This window comes from Anser cygnoides, chromosome 3, assembly GCF_040182565.1.
Source record: "Anser cygnoides isolate HZ-2024a breed goose chromosome 3, Taihu_goose_T2T_genome, whole genome shotgun sequence".
Taxonomy (NCBI): domain Eukaryota; kingdom Metazoa; phylum Chordata; class Aves; order Anseriformes; family Anatidae; genus Anser; species Anser cygnoides.
Window position 1 is genome coordinate 9748237 of NC_089875.1, and position 19580 is coordinate 9767816.

The 19580-nt window shown below is 44.4% G+C and overlaps 1 protein-coding gene and 1 long non-coding RNA gene across 3 annotated transcripts in view; one reads left to right on the forward strand and one right to left on the reverse strand.

The window, feature by feature from the left end:
- SPTBN1 (spectrin beta, non-erythrocytic 1) overlaps positions 1 to 19580 on the reverse strand; it is a 135876-nt gene that overhangs the window by 87067 nt on the left and 29229 nt on the right. For both annotated transcript variants that reach the window (XM_066995388.1, XM_048078951.2), the window contains exon 2: positions 8391 to 8587. In XM_066995388.1, coding sequence (XP_066851489.1) covers positions 8391 to 8538 — 148 coding nt within the window. In that variant the 5' untranslated portion in view covers positions 8539 to 8587. The remainder of the gene's footprint in view (positions 1 to 8390; positions 8588 to 19580) is intronic.
- On the forward strand, positions 4011 to 6752 carry LOC136790599 (uncharacterized). The gene is made up of 3 exons (XR_010830859.1): positions 4011 to 4144; positions 5489 to 5607; positions 6632 to 6752. It is a non-coding gene; the product is annotated as an uncharacterized lncRNA (long non-coding RNA).

Genomic DNA, 19580 nt, shown 5'->3' on the forward strand with positions numbered 1-19580 from the left:
GCACACAGTTTCTATAAATGAGAAATCCTTTCCATTAAGACGATGCAGCAAAATATCTAGAACAACTGCATTTCAACCAAAAGCCATTACTAGTTATCCCATGGTTTCTCTGCATTAAATATCCCCAAAACATTGGTTCCAATAGCAAAGATGAAGGCTGAAAAAAGCCTAATGCTCAAGTTTCCCATGATGGCCACTATGGCTCAGATCCCCAGCTAGTGTAAGTCAATGTGGTCTCAGAGAAGCCAGCAGGAAGATGCCAATCCCATACCAGCTGACAGCCTGGTTGGTTGTTCTCCTAACCTCCCGACTTCAGCGTGGCTTTATCCCTGCTCTACTACCGTGCCTGGCTCAGCTCTCACCAGCTATGCGGGAGGTATCTCACTGGCAGCATTCTTGCTTTCTTCAAGCAGCTGGGGTAGCCAGAGTGTTTTACTCACCCAGCCCTACCCGCCTCTCATTGCTGGGCTCGCCTGTCGCTGCTGCAGAGCGCTGCACCACTCCTCTCTGTTCTGCAGGCAGCCAAAAGCACATCCCCTGGTGCTTTTAGTCTTTCCTGATGCCATGCTGATAAATGGATGATGAAAACTAGAATAGACAGGAGAGCTGCACTGTGCCAGTCCGGGAGATAAGGCAACACACTCACCTAAAATCCGTGCCTGTACAGACCATGAATGTTAGTGCAGTGACCGCGCGTCTAACAGCCAGGTATGGCAGAGCAGATTTACTGCTGTCAGGCTCACCCTTGTGGGTATTTCATTGGTCAGATCCTAAAAGCAGATAGGCATATGCATACATGCACACGCAGTCAGTGCACATACATTAGTTCTCCATCTTTTGCCTCTAGGTACAGATGGCTTTTTATTATTTAATCACTTCTCAACTACAGCACTTTTTCACATGTCCTACATTTACTACAAGAATGTTCTCGTACCTTATTTTACCGAATTACTGAACTGCTGTCCTTAGCACAGTGTCAGCCCTCTGTGAAGGAAGGCCTGGTGTACATCTGGAGACCTGAAGAGAAACTACGAGTAGCAGTTACGGTACGTGTATTCCAGCCCGAGACCCTACTCCACAGGAATTCAAAGATCTGAAGATCCATCAACACAGCCCCATTCACTGCTAAGACGCTGGGCTCTCTGTGTGTTCTCCAACCCGATATTGCTTCATCTTGAAAGAATTTAATCAGAGACGTAAAATGACCGCAGCTGCCAGACTCTGCACGCAGTGTGGCTGTGGCAGCTGTGCCTTGCCGTGTCCCTGCAACGGGCAGCTCAGCATCTGATCCTGCAGCCTGCCGCGTCCCACCCGAGCAACGCGTGCTGGACCAGTTATTCACAAGGCCGCCGTCACTTCCCTGCATCGCTCCCTTGCTATGCAATCCTAAATACTATTCATTGAGCAGACAAGCATGCATGATTGCAGATAACTCAGAAATTACCCTCAGCATTCCTTTTTTCAGAAGCTTGGCTCTATACTCAGGAGGCTACATAGGATCACGGATCTGGTACCCGATCAGTTTGCAAAGATCTGACCAACACCTCCATGCTGTTTGCACATTATTCATCTGCTTCCAAAGAGAGGACAAAACTCCAAACTATGCCTAACTGTTACCAAAATCATGCTACCTTGACAATGAGATACAAATGGCCCTTCAAATTACATTTCTGTTGGGACATCACTGAATACAAGGTGTTCACATTTACCTGGAAGCCATTTTTATGTAGCAAAGACATACAACGATGTTTTTTGGAGGGGAGTCAATCTACTAATGATCTTTAAAACAAACGTGCTAAGAACAATATATTATTTATTGTTTGGTTTTTGCCGTTTGCTTTGGAAATGCTCCTTCACCAGCAACTTCAAAAGCAAATCCATTAATCACCAGAGACAGATGGGCGAAGCTTTCCTTGCTTTATGATAAAAGTTCAGCATTCGTCGTAGTCACAGCCAGCACTGCAGGTGACGTGCCGTAAGACAGCAGCTTCGCTGCCGCCACACTTTTTCTCTCTTGATGTTGACGTGGCACAGAGCATGCAGAACAATGCTCCTGTTTTCAGCATGAGCCTCCTGCAGATTCTGGTCAAGTACAGCAGCTTGGGAACTACAGCTGAGGAACTGTCCCAGACATAAAATCCAGAAGGAAAGCACTGGGTGAGGTCCACACTTGGAAAAGCTTTAGGTGGAGTAGTTTCATCAGCTTCTATCTGAGCAAAATCAGATACTCACCTTAGTAAGTTTGCACTGGTCCTCTGGCTGCTAACCATGGACTTACAGCCAGCACTGCCAGGCCCATGCTGAGAAAATGCATCTGCAGTTTCACTGCCAGAAAGCTTTTATTTCTGTTTAGTGTCAGGTGAATCCTTCATATGCCCTTCAGACTTGATCTCCATTTGCCTCCACGCTATTTACGAGCATTAATACACTGCAGATTTCTTTGTCCTTAAACACTTGTTACTGAAATTACAAAACTGGTTTTCAAGTCCCAGACACCTCAGGTATTGGATGTTTATAAACATTTAATTAACTTGAGACCTGAAACTTCATTCTGACTGTGCAGAATTCTTCTTTCAGTATACTCTGGTTGGAGCAGTAAAAACTTTGCTAAAAGAATGAAGTTAGACAACAGAGACCCGGAAGTACATTATACCTCAAAAATCCTACAAGCAGGACCTTCCTTTTGGCTTCTGGGGCGGTTTTTCTGCTGACTTTCTGTACTGGTGCTCTCATGGGAACAGCTCAAGTACCAGGGCCAAAAGGGCTAATTAGCCCCACATACGGTACCCAGCACACTTTCTTCTTTTTTATCCTCAAGAAACAGGCACTGCTCTATACTGAAGAGGAAACTTTTCAGTACCCTAACTTCAGTAACAATTTCAATGATTTTCCCTTTCTACTTCTAGAGAAGCCAATTTACTAGCATGAATTACCAGCCTCTTTTCTCTGGCCAAGAGGGACAACTAAGGAAAGCTGCACTACCAGTGCAGTCTCTTTACCTGTTTTCCCGTAGGAGGGCCACAAACACGGTGAAGTACGACACTAGCAAGTGTCCTGACCTATGCTCAGTCACCTAGGTGGAGCTGGAAATGGAATGCAGAGTTTCATCTGCCCTGTGCTAAGAAGATATGCCTCTGTTATTTTATAAACTTTGAAACTATTTTCAATCCGTATGCCAGACAGCTGAGTCACAGACCTTCTGGTCACTCAGGTGAACACAGAGGACAAAAGGGCAAAACGTAAATGAGCAGGGAAGTGAATGACCTTAGGCCAAGCATTTTTTAATACTGAATTAGCTAGCTGAAGAAAGGCGAAGTTTTGGAGGTGACAATTCTCATACTACCTGAAAACAGCAGCTGAGCCGGCGAGCATGGTACGTCTGAATGTCACAGTCCCAGATGGAGCATGAAAAATTCTGCTGAACAACTGAACTGCTTCTGTAGGCTTTCATAAGAGCTCTGTTAGCCAAGGCGCTGCACAGCAAATCTTGTTAGCTAATGGTCCTTGATGGATGAAATGCGACACTTGAGGATTTGTGAATGAAGAATTTTGCACAAACACGATATCTTTTTGGCTTCTACTGAACAGGTAGAGTTACCTGGTCTTCCAGCAAGACCTTCCAAAGAACCACGGAGAACAAGGACAGGTGAAAGATGATTTCCTACAGTGGGGTATCTTACTTTACAAAGCAGGGATCAGTTACCCTCTTCTTGTATCAGTTGCAGAGCGAGTGAGTTCAACATGAATGACAACCAATCTGGTTGCATATCCCTTCATCAAATCTGAATTCTGATTGAAAGCTGAGTTCCCAGGCATTTTTTTCAGTTTAAACTGAAACTATCATTAGCATTCTGGTATTCATGATATACAGACCACTTTGATAGTATCTGTTATCAGCCACTGTGCTGACGTTAGTGCTTCTCTATTATTATGTCTCATACCTGCTATAAATGAGCTCTTCTCCATTATGATGTTCTGATCACAGATTATTCTGACCACAGCCTCCTGCACTGCTCTTTAAACATCTCACCGTCCTGCTGGAAGATGAGGCCATTCTGATTCTTTCTAGAAACAGAATATCAGACTCTGGCTACAGAATCTACTTCTTGCCTACCTGCTCTGTAGCCTTTTCTTTCCATTTAAGGTAAAGGAAGTAAGCTTCATTTGAATGACAGTAAACTAGAATCAACACAAGATGGAACTTCACAGTAGAGGCACTTCACAAGTTGTTGAAGGATGTGGACAGAAGATGCTTGCACCAACAGCAAGATTCATGTTGAATACCCAGCCATTAGTCAGGCAGCATAAAATGCTGATGGCATTTCTCCTTCTGACCACAACAGTTTGCATCTTACAGATGGGGCAAGTGCTGGGTCTGTTTATTCTGAAACCTTTAGTACTAGGACAAGGAGATAATGCTACATACAAGTGTGTTTCATAAACTGCAAGACATCGATAGTCTTTTGATTTACCTTGTCTGTTCAATGAAAGGAAAACATACTGAAAGTGCTGGACATCCCCAGGCAGTCATGGGATGAGATTAATCTAGAACCTCTGGAAAGAAAAATGCTGTTGTCCGAAGATGGCCAATCTAAAATGGCTGCCCTGTGACTCAGAGGCATGGGAAGATGCTGGTGCCTAAAACAAGCCACTGTCCTTCTAAGTCAGAGCAGACTGGTTGCTCCTTAATGAATTTGGGCCCTGCAGATGGTGCATGACTATTTCTGCCTTGGAGAGTGGTGACATTCACCCAGGAAACAATGGAGCAGTCGTTCAAATTTGGGATTTTAGAGCCCAGAAGTGCCTCCTGAGATCAGCCAGTCCGGCTTTGTGCATAGTACCAGCCACAGGCTTTCAGGCAGTGATTATCATGTTTGATCCTGTGACAGGAAGCTGAATTAGAGGATATCTCAGAAGAAGACTGTCTCGATTGATAGATCATAATAACGGAAATTATCGCTATCCCAGCTCTAGGCTGAGAGTCAATTTCCCTAGCTATAAACAACCTGGAAGTCCCTGCCATTCTGGGGAGATGCAAGGAAAGGCTACCCACCAGGAAGCATATCAGAAAATACATGTTGAACGGTGCCGGGAGTATTGTGGCTCAGTCTTTAACTATACCCTTGATTTGCAATACAAACCTCCCTTTGCTCCTCTCTCCCTGCATCATGATTAGGATTTCAAGCAGTGCTGCAGCAGTGGCTCACGCTCAGCCAAGTTTTGGCAGCACACAGTATTATCAACACTAACAGTAGAAAATTAGAGGTATGAAACATACCAAATTAAAATAATTGTGCGTAAATGCTTTAAAAAAAATAAAGACATAATCCTCTGGGACAATGTTTAAATATGGCTCTGAATCAAATCTTCAGCAAAATGGTTTGCTTTGAAATTGGTATTTGTTTTAGGCTACCTAAATAATTCAAGAACTTTCCTTGCATTACTTCTCCTTGAAGTAAGAGTTTCATGTTTATTATTCATTACTCAGGTGTGAAGCTCCGCTTACCGTAAAATTAAGTGGAACAACTGAGAGCAGTGAAGGCGAGACGTGGGACCTGAATCCTGCTAATGAGATTTGTATTAAAAGCAGTTCCACACCCAAGGAAGGTAATATAGTTTATGTCTGCTAATCTGGCAGGAGTAAAATGCATTTTTTCCCCCTCAAACAAGATCAAACTAAAAAACTCAGGACAAGATTTTTCTTGTCTAGCACTAGCTTATACCAACCTACCAACATATGTATCTGACCAGCTACTTCTGACCCCACTTCGCACAGCCCTGTTCTAGGTCAGGCATTTCACCTGTAATGCAAATGCACTCTGTGATGAGCTGCTGTATAATTAACAGGTCTTCTAAAGGCATCAAGACCTAACTCACCCCCCCATTTCTGCGAGCAGTTGCATTAAGCCGATACGGTTACCTGCCTCATAAGGGTGACACGATCTGCTCTCTGCACACCTGCATGAACTATTTCATCCCCCTGCTACTTGGCTCCAAACCTGATCCTGCCCTGAGCCTGGCACATAAAGGTGTTCTGCATCTAATGCATTCCCACAGCGGCATTAAGAGGAGAAAGGGTAGGCTGCACCTCAGTCATTCTCATCGGAATCACAGATTAAGCAGATGATACCTTTGTCTCAGTACAGTAAATTTAATAAACCTGCTTCAACTTGTTATAAAATGTTGGGTTTAAAACTGTCCCCGTAACTAAAATTCCAATAGTGGAAAGCTCACATATTTTGAGCCGTTTTCCATGCTTACAGTATGTCCCACGCTACTGAGGCATTTTGTTCAGAGGTCAGGAATGTGGGCATGGTACCATGAGAGTCAGGAAATCATTTACAGAATGCATAAAAATTGCTTTGCAGGGCAATGCCTCAGAGCTGAGAGGACATGACATAATCTCCTTGCTGCATAAACAAATTTGGTTAATGTTCAACCTTTAATATGCAATAGGAAAATGTTTTAAGCAAAAGCAGACCTACTCAAATTTAATTTCTCTGCTGATGAGAGTGTAACTCAGCAGAAGACAGCATGTACTGCAGAAGCTCTGCTACTTCAGAAAAATCTGTAGTTTCTGCATTATTTACTAAATACTAACTTTCTCCATCTACCAATTCCTCCATTACAGGACTGCTGAGATATTCTGAACACCTCCAAATGAAGATATTTTGAAGCAGAATTTTACCCTTCTGATTTTTTACAAATCTGGAAACTAACATCATCACCAATCAAAACAATGTGAACACAACCAAAATGGTTAATATCTGATGAGACCGATAAATCATGTGTGTCGCTCAAGTAATTTAGAATTCTGAATTTATTTCTACAGTGAAATATTAAAAAAACTCATTTTAAAGGTGCCAGAAATCTCTTGCATGAGAAAGGCATATTTATCATATAACAAAACACACGCACCTTCTGAACACAATCAATATTGTTGGCTAGAAGTAACATTTCAAGTAATCTATTTGGAAAGGTAATAGGAAAATGGAATAGTTACTGCTACCTTCTCCATCAGGAATTTTGACACCCAGAAGGTTATATTAACGTATGCAAGCAGAGCAAGGTTGTCAGCTGTGGCCACAGAAAGTTAGTGTTAACTCTGTCGTATCACTGCAGTCAAAACGGTGTGGCTGAAAGGATACCAATACCTTCTACAAAGAACCCACCCAGGATAAAAAACGAGCAGCTCATTATCCATGTGTATTTTCAGAGAACATTAGGAATTTTATACTTTCAATTACATATACTGCACTTGCCAGCCAGTATAATCTAGCAGGGTAGTTTTGGCAACAGATTAAACACATTTTCTAGCACCCCCTTTTCCACAGATTCAAGTAAGTTAGTGTGAATTCATTTGAAAAATTTCAAGTTCTTTAACGTATATATTTTAACCTGCAGCAAGTGTCCTTCAACTGACTAAATAGACAATTATAATTTGAAAGAGGTTTTAGTTGTTTTTTTAAAAACATTTTTTCTTGCTCTCCAGTGACTAATATTTATACTGTGCAGCCAATTCTAGGGCTAAGCAGCACTGGAATGCCTAGGAAGCCTATAATTTACCTGCAGCTACTTCCATGCAACATCACTGAAATCGGTCGGTCTCAATAGCTTAAAACGAGAATCTTGTTTTTGGTCTTACTTGCTTAAGAGTTCGTTATCTTGTTCTTTATATTGAAAGGAAATCAATTTAAAGCAGCTTTGGTTATATACCCCAAAGAACTGGGATACTCTCCAAAGAAATTCCTTTGCTGTGATCAAGTTTCCAGAAGGTTCTGCCTGAGCAGATGCTCTTTCAAGAATCTGCATCTGAAATAATTTTTCAACCACAGTCAAGATCTAAGTCTCTGATTCAAAATGTTAACCTCTGTAGCTTCTCTGTACCACTGTCTTTCCAACATGTCAGTGTAGTATTTTAACCCAAGCAGATGAAAATGTAATTAAAGGATACCTGTATCTGTGTTGTTTTTATACCTAAGGTATCACTGAGGGATAACAGTAAAACACATTTTCACCCTCATACGCACACATGCAAAAAAGGAGGGAGAAAGAGAGTCAGTACAACTTTATAATTAAGAAAAAATAAAATACGGATGAAATGTCTGCCCTCCTGTGCTTACACCAACAAAGTCTTCAAAGTTAAGCTGAGCCATCAGGTTTTGTGAAATGTCATATATAAGCACATCCTGCAAAGCACTGTGCGATCATCATGTCCCACTGATGTCAATGGAGGAACAAATCTCAAAAAGTGTTCAGTCAAACTGCATTTGACCTCAGGAAAATTTCAGCTCCAGTTGACTGACAGGGTGAAGGCACTGAAGACAGACAGTATCCCATGCTACCACCTACATGCAGTCCCAGTGTTTTGCCTGTGTGAAGGTACTTACCAGCTAGGGCCTTGATACGGGATCGCTCAAACAGGCGAGCAGAACTATTTTCATTGTCCCAGTCATCAACATCCCAGCGGTTGTTGACATCGCTGTACTGCTGTTGGATTTCAATATTGTCGTAATCTGTCGCTACTGTTGTCGTCATCCTGATTCTTCTTAATCTATTCTCAGCATCAGACTCTTCTTAAAATCCTCTGAAAAAAATACGTAACATGGTGGGTTTAAACAACATACATATATTGGAAGGAAGTAGTAAAGTTACGGCTCAAGACTTTTAAAAAAATCAGTGACTGAGTAAAAGCCCAGGTGCAAGCTCAAGAACAGATTAGATACCAAACAGCCCTTTGAGAAAGCAAATGAATGCTCAATGTCCTCTTAAAATAAGAGGAAAAAAACGGACTTTACAAAAACAAAACTTAAATACCAATGTTTTGCTGCATACACATATGCAGAATTGTCACGCTTAACTCTACAGGATGAAAATGAAATGGTGCAGTAAAACACTTCCATAATGGTTGTTTTCAAAAGCAGTCTGTCTGTTAAGTAGATCTCTGAATGTTGACTAAAGCATATGGACCCATGGTAAGACAGCTAAGAAAAACCTGAAGGGCAAAGAAAGCCTTGACACCTTTAAAAAATGGTGCAAATTCTGATGAAAAAATGTAAACTCTTAAGAAGTCACAGAAGTGTTTGACCAGCAGAAACCTTTTAACATAGATCTGAAGAAACGTTTCTTTTTTTTTCCACACACACACTGACTGTGTGACTGGTCCTGGGAATATTTTGATGAGCTCATCCAGCTAAATACGCCAACTGGTGCATCGCTCTGAACTCTCCCTAGCAACAAAGTGGTAGCCCACCAACGCAACTTGTTACTTGAGGGTCTCCTCTTCACGCAGCAGGACACCGGTAGCATATGCATACTGGTTTCTAATTAGAATTTGCATGCACTTATCTGCAGGGTAAGTATAAAAGAGCCTAACACCTCCTCTACGGGAAGAGGAGAGAGGTTATAAATGGCTGCTGTTTCTTTCCTTCTGCTCTCTCTCCTGAAGTTGTCCCTGTGATGACAAAAATAGGGAAACAGGTAACAGGTCAGAGCACAGGGCTCCTTGGCAAGCGCCGTGCCTTTCAGCCCAGCACCAGCTGCAGAGCCAGCCCAGCACTTCCCCTGAGAGCCCATAACCCTCGCGTGGGCTGCGCACAACGACGTGTCCCCACTTCCCGAGCTCACCCCGACGAGATGGACGCCCCAGTGGATAAAGGGGCGCCTGGAGCTCACTGGGGTCCCCAGCGAGGGCGCAGCTGCAGGGCACCAGGCCCGCAGGCAGGTCCTGCAGCCGGCCACTTGGTGCCACCTGCTGACCCAGGGGAACAGCGCTTGCCTCAGCTGCCCCGCTGCGGGCTGCGACAACGCCTGCCGTACACCGTGGGGCGGTTACACGGATGGCTTTCCCAGGCCCAGACTCGTTCCAAAAACTGCTGATATTCTGCAGCTGACATAAATCCAGCTCACAGAGAAAAAAACATACTTACTGCCCCTGCTCAGAGGCATGACTTTTCCAGACAGCCCTAGGATAAAAGGCCAGGTTGATTTTCTCCTGTTCCCTACCAAGTATGCGAAGTTTCTTCCTGTATTTACTTGCTAAGTAATCCCTTCACTTTGCACAGAAATGGCAAACAGGCCCCATCCACGGCTGTCAGATAAGCAGCTGCTGCTGAAGCCTGCTTGTGAGCTATTCAACCTTTACAGAAGGTGGGAAGAAATCGCTTTAGCTATAGTAAGCTGCCAGTTAAATGATAGAATATGGAAAAACCTGCTCTGGGAAAGGTCTTTGAAATGATCCTCCTTCACCTCCCGTGCCCGGGCTGACATCCTCCAGGAGGAGCTCTGACAACGGGCGCTTCTGAGGCTGAACAACCCCAAAGGGCTTCTGCCACTACCGATAATCAAAACGATATGCAAGGAAAGGGGCAAGGACTAGAACTCAGCAGCACATAGCAAGGAGCATTTCTGCACAGCAGTCACAGGCTGATCCTGATCTAGTCTCAAGCCTGGACAAAAGCCTCCCATTGATTCCTGTACAGAGGCAAAAATCAGGGTTAATTCCAATCAAATCCACAGAGTAACCCTGCTATAAACAACAAGTAGAATTTGACTGTTACATAGCATCAGGTTCAATCTTCTCATCTGTCTGCATTCATAATCGCCCAATAGAAGAGGAAATGTGCTGCTGGAAAAGCAGTGGCTCATACTACAAAAATAAAAGCAATAACCCTAAAAACTGGATGCAGCCATATGCTTGTTTAGTATAGATGCTGCAAGCCATCAAATTTCATTTATTTCTGTATCACCTGTGTTCAGGTCTACACATAACTGGATCCAGACTAAATTCAACTGTAACTTGTGCTTTATTTCTTCCCTTCCCCTTCTTGAGCATTACACAAGCAATATCTATCCCAGATAAAATTGAACGGGCATGAAATGGGCCTGTTAGCTTAAACCTATAGGGCTAGAAAATGTGCACCTTTGTTTTGGTCCTGTAAAGCTGTTGAAATTAAAAGAGATGCCTGTTTCACTGGCTGACACCAAACCCTCTTTTCTAGGATGCCAACACAACAACACAGCCACAGCCACGAGAGGTAAGAGACACACTGCAGTGATAAAAATAACTACCTTGCAGCAAAGCACTGCTAGGATGAGATGATGATACCACAACTGAATCCTAACTGTAGATAAACTACTGTGCCCTCTTCCATAGTAAGAGCCAACTGCATAACATGCAGTCACAGCCTTAAGCCCATGCTGAAAACCATTCTTCCTAAGGCCCTGCTGCAGCTCCTGTCCAGCCCAAGCCCCAGTGCCTCGGGGAGCAGCGTGGGGAGAGAACCAGCAACTCTGGTAGAAACCTCCCTGCTTCTCACTGCAGAAGTGCTGCTCCTGCAGATGGGCTGTGCTAGAATTGCAAGTCTTGTTTCTAAGTTATGGATATCCCTATTTGACAAATGGAAACAGCACCACTGCCTGCAACTGCCCAGAGAGTAAGGGAGAAATGCTTGACAGTTTTTCCTGGAGCTCTTGATGTAGCTGAGCTCACTATTAGTAACCTCAGGTGTGATCGGCCACCCACAAAATTAGCCCTGCATTTGAAAGACATAGGTGAAAAAGCTGTATGTATATAACAAATGCATACAAGTAACACATACATATTTATTTTAAGCCTGACACATTATTTGCACTGAACTGCTGCTCACTACCGTAATTTTATTTGGTCGGACTTCCACTGCTTGATGATCTCGACAAGTCCTTTGTGAGCACGGACTTGTTTTCCTAACTGCGCAGTCAGCACGGAGCAGGAGGGGGCTGCATTGTTCACCACTCGCTTACTGCAGCACGCTCCACTCATGCGCAAAGCGCCCACTGCCACCCTTGCAAGAAATCACTACAGAGGATGAAGCACAGGCAAAAAGCACTCAGACAGAAGAAAGCCTGTGCTCCAGCAGGAAAACAACCTTTGCAATTTAATCATCCTGGGCTTTAAGCTGAAACAGCAATCTAATAAAGGAACAATGTTTTCTTGTGGAGAGCCAGATGTAACATGAATTTCAGCTGTCAGCATCCTGAGCAGTCTTAATAGAGAGGGCTTCAAACCAACTCGTTCTCAGAACATGAAGACAACAAGCATACTGATAACGAGACATTTTAGAGTGGCTGGTCCCAGCTTCATTACAATTCGCATGTAGACTCTAAGTGCCCTTTAGACAGGGCTTAAAAACAGAAAACGGGCACTGGGGTTTCTCACCCAGTCCACATCCTCCTAAACTTCCATGCCCACACTGAATGCAGTGAGGCCTGGGAGTCACTAGCAGGCAATTACAGGAACAAGCAAGCACCGCGGTGAACAAGAAAGTAGCAGGCTATTGCTCCCATCCCCAAAATACTCAGGACAGACTTGTCAGTATGGGTAAAAAAAGGTTTTGTAACTTTGAAACCTTCTGTCTTCATTGGTAAAACGTAACACATTATTGCCTTCTGCAGAGCGGATACAATAGCAGAAGACCTCATGAGAATACAGAGATGAAACCATTTCAAAGCATTCTTTAAAATATATTGCATAATTTGGGGGTGGAGAGGTTGGCGTTATCTTCAAAAAGAATAAATGGCTTCAAGAAAGAATCAGCTACCCGGAAAAGCATTTTCTCAGTTTTCAAAGGCAATATCCAGGGGTCAGACCTTTTGTATTTACTTTCATAAATAAACCAGATTCTGCTCCATTTGTTTCTCAGATAATAAAAAATAAACAGTTTTACTCAGACCACCTGAAGAATGAATTCATTTTTAAAAAATTCATTGGCTACTTTCAAATGCAATAATGTAATTCACAAATAGGCTAAGACTATAATCACTAAAATCCTGCCATAACCAAACATCTGGAATTACTTCTTAATAGTTGCATTTATATTTAAAGTAAACATTATTTTTTCAAGTTACTATTCTCCTGTTCAATGTTCTAACCCGTTGTTAGCTTCATGTTACTCTTACTACCTAAGGATTGTCAAGAGGTTTTACGATGTTATGATTAAGCAAAATTTGAATAACAATCCCAAATGGTCTCATTACTTCTGTAAATAGCCTATCCCTTAGCTAACGCACAGTTCAACTGATCACAGTTTCCCTGAGAGCTAACGTGAACTGCACCTGACTGAATGGCTGGGAGGGCTGAAAACTGAACACGGACACTTGCAACTCGAGGTTCCTAGACCACATGGGGCCAGAAACAACTATAAGCACAACCACTGCAGTGAAGCCAAGGGCTCTCTCCTCTTGCTGCCTCCATTCTTGTAGTCCTCTCCAAAACTAAGGCTGGGCAAACAGAGGATCAAATCAGTTACCCTTTGTCCAGGACCACTGCCAGATGCTTCCACTCGCGGTCTGTACTGCTCTTCTACTGATGACTCACACTAGGCAATCAGTCCAGCTCCTAAGCAACAAATTCACTTAAAGTACTTATTATTATTAAAAGGAAGAAAATATAGTTGAGATGTAATTGGAGTTTGGGTTTATTCTGAGTAATATTCATCTCCCTCCTAACAGCAGCTCAACAGGGAGCACATGTTTCTAAAATGTCATTTTGAATCCCATATTTATGCTGGAGGATCTGGGAAGTCCTCTGAACTCTTGAGAATCAGATGCATCTCATCTCCCCAGCCAGGTAAGACTCTCACCTTGACTTCTACAGAGAGGAGAACTGGCCAGCCTGATACAGGGACCCCTTAGGAGGAGCTTGTGGCTGGGTGCAAAATGACACATGTTCAACACCCCACCCCACCCCCGGCAAAGCAAATCCTGCAAGTATTTAAAAAATAAAGAGTCAGAAGCTTGGAACTCTACAGAACACATAAGCCAAAAAAGTTATTTGTGTAAACCTTTGGAAGACTGGAAAACATGTCTCAGTGTGCATCCTGCCCTCATACTCGGCCCAGAGACAACTACTTCGTGTTACATGAGCTGCAGCACACAGGGGAGAGCAACCTCCCATCTGGACAGCATGGTATGAGCAACACAACTGCTTACATTTTGGCTTGGTCGTTCAACTGCTGCTAATCCAATTGTAAAATAATAAAGGTACTAACGTGGCAATGCTTTAATAACCCTAAAACATCCTCTGTCTCTTGCATGCAGGGTCTGGCTCCAAGTCTCATCTTTCCATCGACAAACAGAACCACAGTGTTGCTGCATTTTCCAACCCAAAAGTGCTTTACAAATTTTGTCTCTGCTTTCCCGCCTGCTCCCTGAGTCAACCCACTGACTGGTGCTGCCTCCTCTGGCTGTGCACACTCTGGGATGTGGAGGCTGAGAGCTGAAAGAACCCCAAAAAGGTCACAAGAAAGGGGTGGACAGGCTGTGCTACTGAGGAGTCAAATGCCACAATCAGCGTGTAGGGCACAGACACTTCAGGAATGCGCAAACATAGCAAGACTGAAGACTCTTTATTCCCAATACAGGCTGGAAAAGTGCGCAAAGGTCATTACAATCATGCAGCCTGTCCTTCACATGAGTGAGATCTACTTCCCACATCTCAAATAACCCATCATTTGAAAGCCATCAAACTGGCAGTTCAGAGCGGTTTACAAGCTCTCATTTTTCCTCTGGTCCCTGGGATGTCCCTGGAAGTCCCTGGGATGCAACACTAGCTGGGAGACTGGTACTCATTACTTGAGCATTCAAACAACTTCAAAAAGTGTTCACACTGTTCACCATAAACAAAAATACAGCTCACTGTGTGCTGGCAACCCAAGTGCTTTCAGCAGGGGCCACTGTTACGCACCTGTGACCAACAAGTGTAATGCACAGCACAAGGACTGCAAAGCGCAAAGATTCGGCGAATGCAGCGCTCGCAGCCAAGCGCCCGGCCAGGAGCACTGAGCAAGCAATAACAACTGAAAGGAAGTTATTCGATAGACTCGCACCCAATTTCTATTTCAAAATATTCTATTCCAGCAAGGACCATTAAAATCTTCTAGTCTCCATGATCGTGGATTCTCTCTGTGCTGTAGGCTACAATTTCAGCCTGCAGGGAGGCCCGAGATTGGTGTCGCCTCAGCCCAGACACTTGGTAGGAGTCGCAGGGTGGAGACCCTCAGCGCTCCCTCAATTCCCTGCAGAGCAGGTCACATGAGACTTGGTCTCTGAGCTGCCCTCTAGGGAAGCCCATGACCCTCTGCCAACTGTATGCAAACCACAAAAAGACTAAACCAGAAAAAAATGAGACGTTTTAGGTAGTGACAGTTTTTTGAAAGAAGTTAGTGAAGAGGAATGCACAATCAAGCCAAACAGAGCACTACCACACATTACACTTCAGGGTGGAGTAAGCACCAAATCCCTTCTGGGACTGCCCTTCCTCTTCCCCTCATCACTTGAAGAATGTGGAAGCAGAAGGCATTTTGTCAGGCTGCTCTGGGGAGCGAGGCGGGGAGCACTCTGCTTATCAGCCACTCAGCTCACTTGCAGCAAGCAACATCCTTCCACATCTCTGAAAGGGAAAACGTACAGGGAGCCAGACACACGTGACAGTGGCACAGTTCACATCAAGTTACACACAGACACAAAGCACGGGTAAAGATTGTGCTGATAAAACTCCACATAATGCAAGGGCTCATCCATGGGTTAAAGAATGCCATATCCCTATTTAGTTTTCTAGCAAAACAGAGCACTCAACCTCTTTCCTTGTGGATTTACAGTTTTCCTTGAACACTCTTTCCACAAATTAAGTCAGGGCCAAACGCCATTTAGTCATTTTGTAAGAGTACAGTTCAGCTCAGCTAGGTACATCACAAGCTAGCCCATGGCTACTTGAGTGAGGCCCACAGGTTACATATAGCTTCACTCGTTCTGACAAGCCACCCTAAGGCACCAGGTGGCCAGAAGAGGTGCAACTCAGCATCCAAAACTGTCTCATGAAACATCAACTGGGTGTTTTCTAAAACCCTGTCACCCTGTTTTCTGCTCCTAATTAAGTCAAAAAGAAAATTACCAGAGTTTTCAGCCTGTGCAGCCCTAAACCAACATCCACTGCTTTTAAAAAACACTTTCTGAATCTCCTGTGGGGTCTATCTCAAGCCAGGTAAAGGCAGCCTGGTGAGTTATTAGGCATTTGAGAGTGTCCTTCTTCCATGCAAACAACTCACCTGGAAAAAGAACTCTGGGGGACCAGCTCATCTCCTCTGCTCTGAAGTTTTTCACCCCAGCTCCATTCCTGCATCTATCATTTCCCAATATGTACATCCCAGGTAGTAGCTTCTTGCACCCATTTTGGAAAAAGGCTGCATTGCTGTGTAGGGTAACATGGCCCGATAAAGCACACCCAGAAGGTACCTCTTAAAAACCCTAGGCCCAATGAAAATATTCCTGTGAAGTAAAATACAAGTGCCATCTTACAAGTTTTAGACAAATCTAACATCTGTTAGCCTGACTTTGCAGACTTGTTCTGATGTTTGACTATCCAAAAGCAAATGCAGCTGGTCCCTTTGAAACTGGAAGTGAACAACGAGCAGCAGAACTGGGGACCCTATTCTGGACAGTGACCAGAATAGTGATCTCGCTGTCGCCAGGGCTTTACAAGACAAGAAACACGTGTTTGTGCACCTGTGGGCACTGACCGCACATGGGGTTATTTGCAACAACCAGTTGGCATGCCCATAGTTTTCTGAGGTATGGGGTTGTCAGCAGGCCAGCAGCCCCTCAACTTCTACAGCTCACATTCTTAAACCTACTGATGGGGGTGAGCTAATTCAGTTTAAAAAGGGGGTAGGCTGGAATAACAGTATGCTCACGACATATATCACAAAGGACGCTTGTATTTGTAAGTACAATAAAATCAAGTAGGTGAAATCAACTGGGGTTAGAGTCAAACAAGCTCCAGAGGCCAGCTCAGTCCCTTTGGAACTACAGAAGGCCCTTCTTTACGTACGCTCTCACTGTCAAGATAACATTTATTCTGATACACACTTCAGCTTTAACACAAATCAGTTGCTTCACAGTCATAACGGAAGAGGCAAGGAAGTGAAAATATGCTCAAAAAACCATTATCTCCATATTTATGGATTGACACCTACTCTGGCAGATTTTTAGTGACATACCAGAGATGGGACCTTGTTTCAAAGGAGCACTCAGACTTTGAACAGCCTTGTAATTTGTTAAAAGCCTCTGCATTTGGCCCTTCATCCTTAAGCAGCAGAGCAAAGGTGCATGTTCCAAATACCTCTGAAGAATCCAGCTGAAAGTATTCATCCATGAGTATGCTGGATCCTTAATCTGAAGAAGTGCACCTGGAACATCTTGCCTCACAGCCTGGCAGAAGCGAAGGCTTACGTCTTTCACCAGTGTCAGGAGGCTTCCAGAGAAACTTCCAGAGAAACTTCCTTCTACCCAGTAAGCCGAACGGTCACTGAGACTTCAAAGGACAATATTTAGTATTATCATGTTCTAGAGCTATCTGGGTGTTGACCTTCACCAAAAGAATGGGAAAATATAGGGCAATTGCCTACAGCGATATTTACCTTTTACTTCACTGGAACAAAATGGAGTCCTTTTTAGTATTTTTCAAGTGTTTGTGCAGAATAGAGTTCCACTGAAAAATCAGTTACCCTCAGAAAGGAGTTTTTCTGGTCCCTACTCTCTCATGACCCAGCTTGCAAGGAACAGAGCAGAGCTTTGGAAGCCAGCTCTGTGTCAGTCAAAAAAAAAACCAACCAGGCACAACACAAGACACTCCCACTTCCTGAAGGCTGTCAGACTCCTGGCTCTTCTTTGGCTGAAGGCCTCGCTGTCTGTGCATGGAGAAGAGCGGACAAACCTTAACATGGTGACCCTAGCCACGACCCTAACTTGGCAGGAAGTCCCAGACAACCCGAATGCCCTCGGCTGCATCCCTGTTTACTTTGACAGCGCTCCAGCCCAGCGCTGCAGCAAACTGGCAATGCCAGGTGGGAGCTGCCGGCCGGGCCGCTGAGGGGCATCATAGAAACTGCACTGAAACAGCTACTAGCCTGTAAGCTAAAGTGAAATAGTCCTTAGGGGAAAAGATAAATTAAATGACTTGATCTTTCAATAAAAATTGTGATTGCTTGTCCATACCATGTAATCAACAGTTCTAAGCTTACATCTGTTATATTAAACCAAACGAACAGAGCTCCAGACAAGTTTTGGGGAAGGGAGAGGGACCAGAGATGTCATGCGAAGTGCCTTAATGGTAAAGCCACAATTGGAGGTTCTGCCTCACCTCCTGCTCCTACCAAGAGGGTCTTATAGAGAAGCAATGGCTACAAATTACATATATTTCTGATAAGAGAACACCTGCAATGAGAGGACAACTGAACCTGCCTTTGAAATGTGCGTACGCAAAAGCTAACTAAAAGCTGGCTGCAGTGGATCAACACAATGACATCCATGAGCACATTCCTCCTCCTGCAGTCTCTCTCTGGCAACCTGAGATGCAATAGCTCTGACCTCCTTACAGGAGGAAGGCTGCCAAGTAAACAGGCCTAAGGATCCAGCCAGCCGGCTGCTGGCTCTCCTGCACTTCTATTTGCCCTCTCTAGTTCTCCACCCCACCCTTCCTAAGCTTGTTATTAATATAGCTTCCAACTTCTTTGACAGTTAATAAATGTGCATAGTTGACTTTGTGATGGCAGGTCAGGAGCACAGACCAAGGAGAGTCTGTACAGAGAATATAAAGTGCTATTTTCCAGTGCAGCTGCCCAACTCCTAGAACATTGTGTAGCTAAGGTGCACGGAAAAAGAAAGGGGCACAGCAAAAAATTGCTTTTTGACCACCTTAAGCACTGAGACATGTCTGACGAACCAGAATGAAGCAAGAATATAACAAGGTATAACAATTCCATCATGCTGGAGAAAAAACAAGTCTTCAGGACCAGCCTCCTGTGCTCTGGGAGATTTGGATGTACATCAATCCAGGCTTACCTGGCAGAGACAACAGGGCATAACACAGGGCCACAGCCCAACCAATGCACCTTCAACCCACAGAAGAGTAGGAGCATGCCACGGCCTCCGCAGCCGGGTTCCCCTTCGCTGGGTCCCCACGAGCTCCCCGCTGCCGCCCCCAGGGAGCAGGCTGTGAGGTGAGGCTCCCCTGGGCACTGCCTCTGCCCCCAGCCGAGGCACAGCCAGAAGGAGATGCAGCCAAGGGAAAGGATGCAAAAACGGGCAGCAATCTCAGGGCGTGCTGCTGTGTGCCTAGACAAACCTCCCTGGTGTTGGAGCCGTTTCTTTCAGGCTCCATTGTGCTCAGCCAAGGAGGAGAAACTCAAGCAAGACGGCCGGCATGCAGGCTGCCTCCTCCTTCCTAGGAGATGCGGGGCGGCAGAGGCCTGTCCGATGATAACTTCCAGCACAGGAAGAATGAGGCTGAGCTGTTTTGGCTCTGCCTCCAAACTGCAGAGCAGCAGTGGGAAACCACACCCAGGGAGACGCCTAGGGAGAGGAGGATGTTTTGTTGTGTAGGCTTTTGTTCATCTGAGGTATTTCACAGCCAGGCAGACAGGGCATGGAAGCAATTTAAAGGGCCAGCCTGGAAGAAATAACCTGCTACACAGCCAGCAGGTTTTAGATTAGCAAAAAACAAACAAACAACAACATTTTATGGAAAGAAACAGGGAAAGATTTGT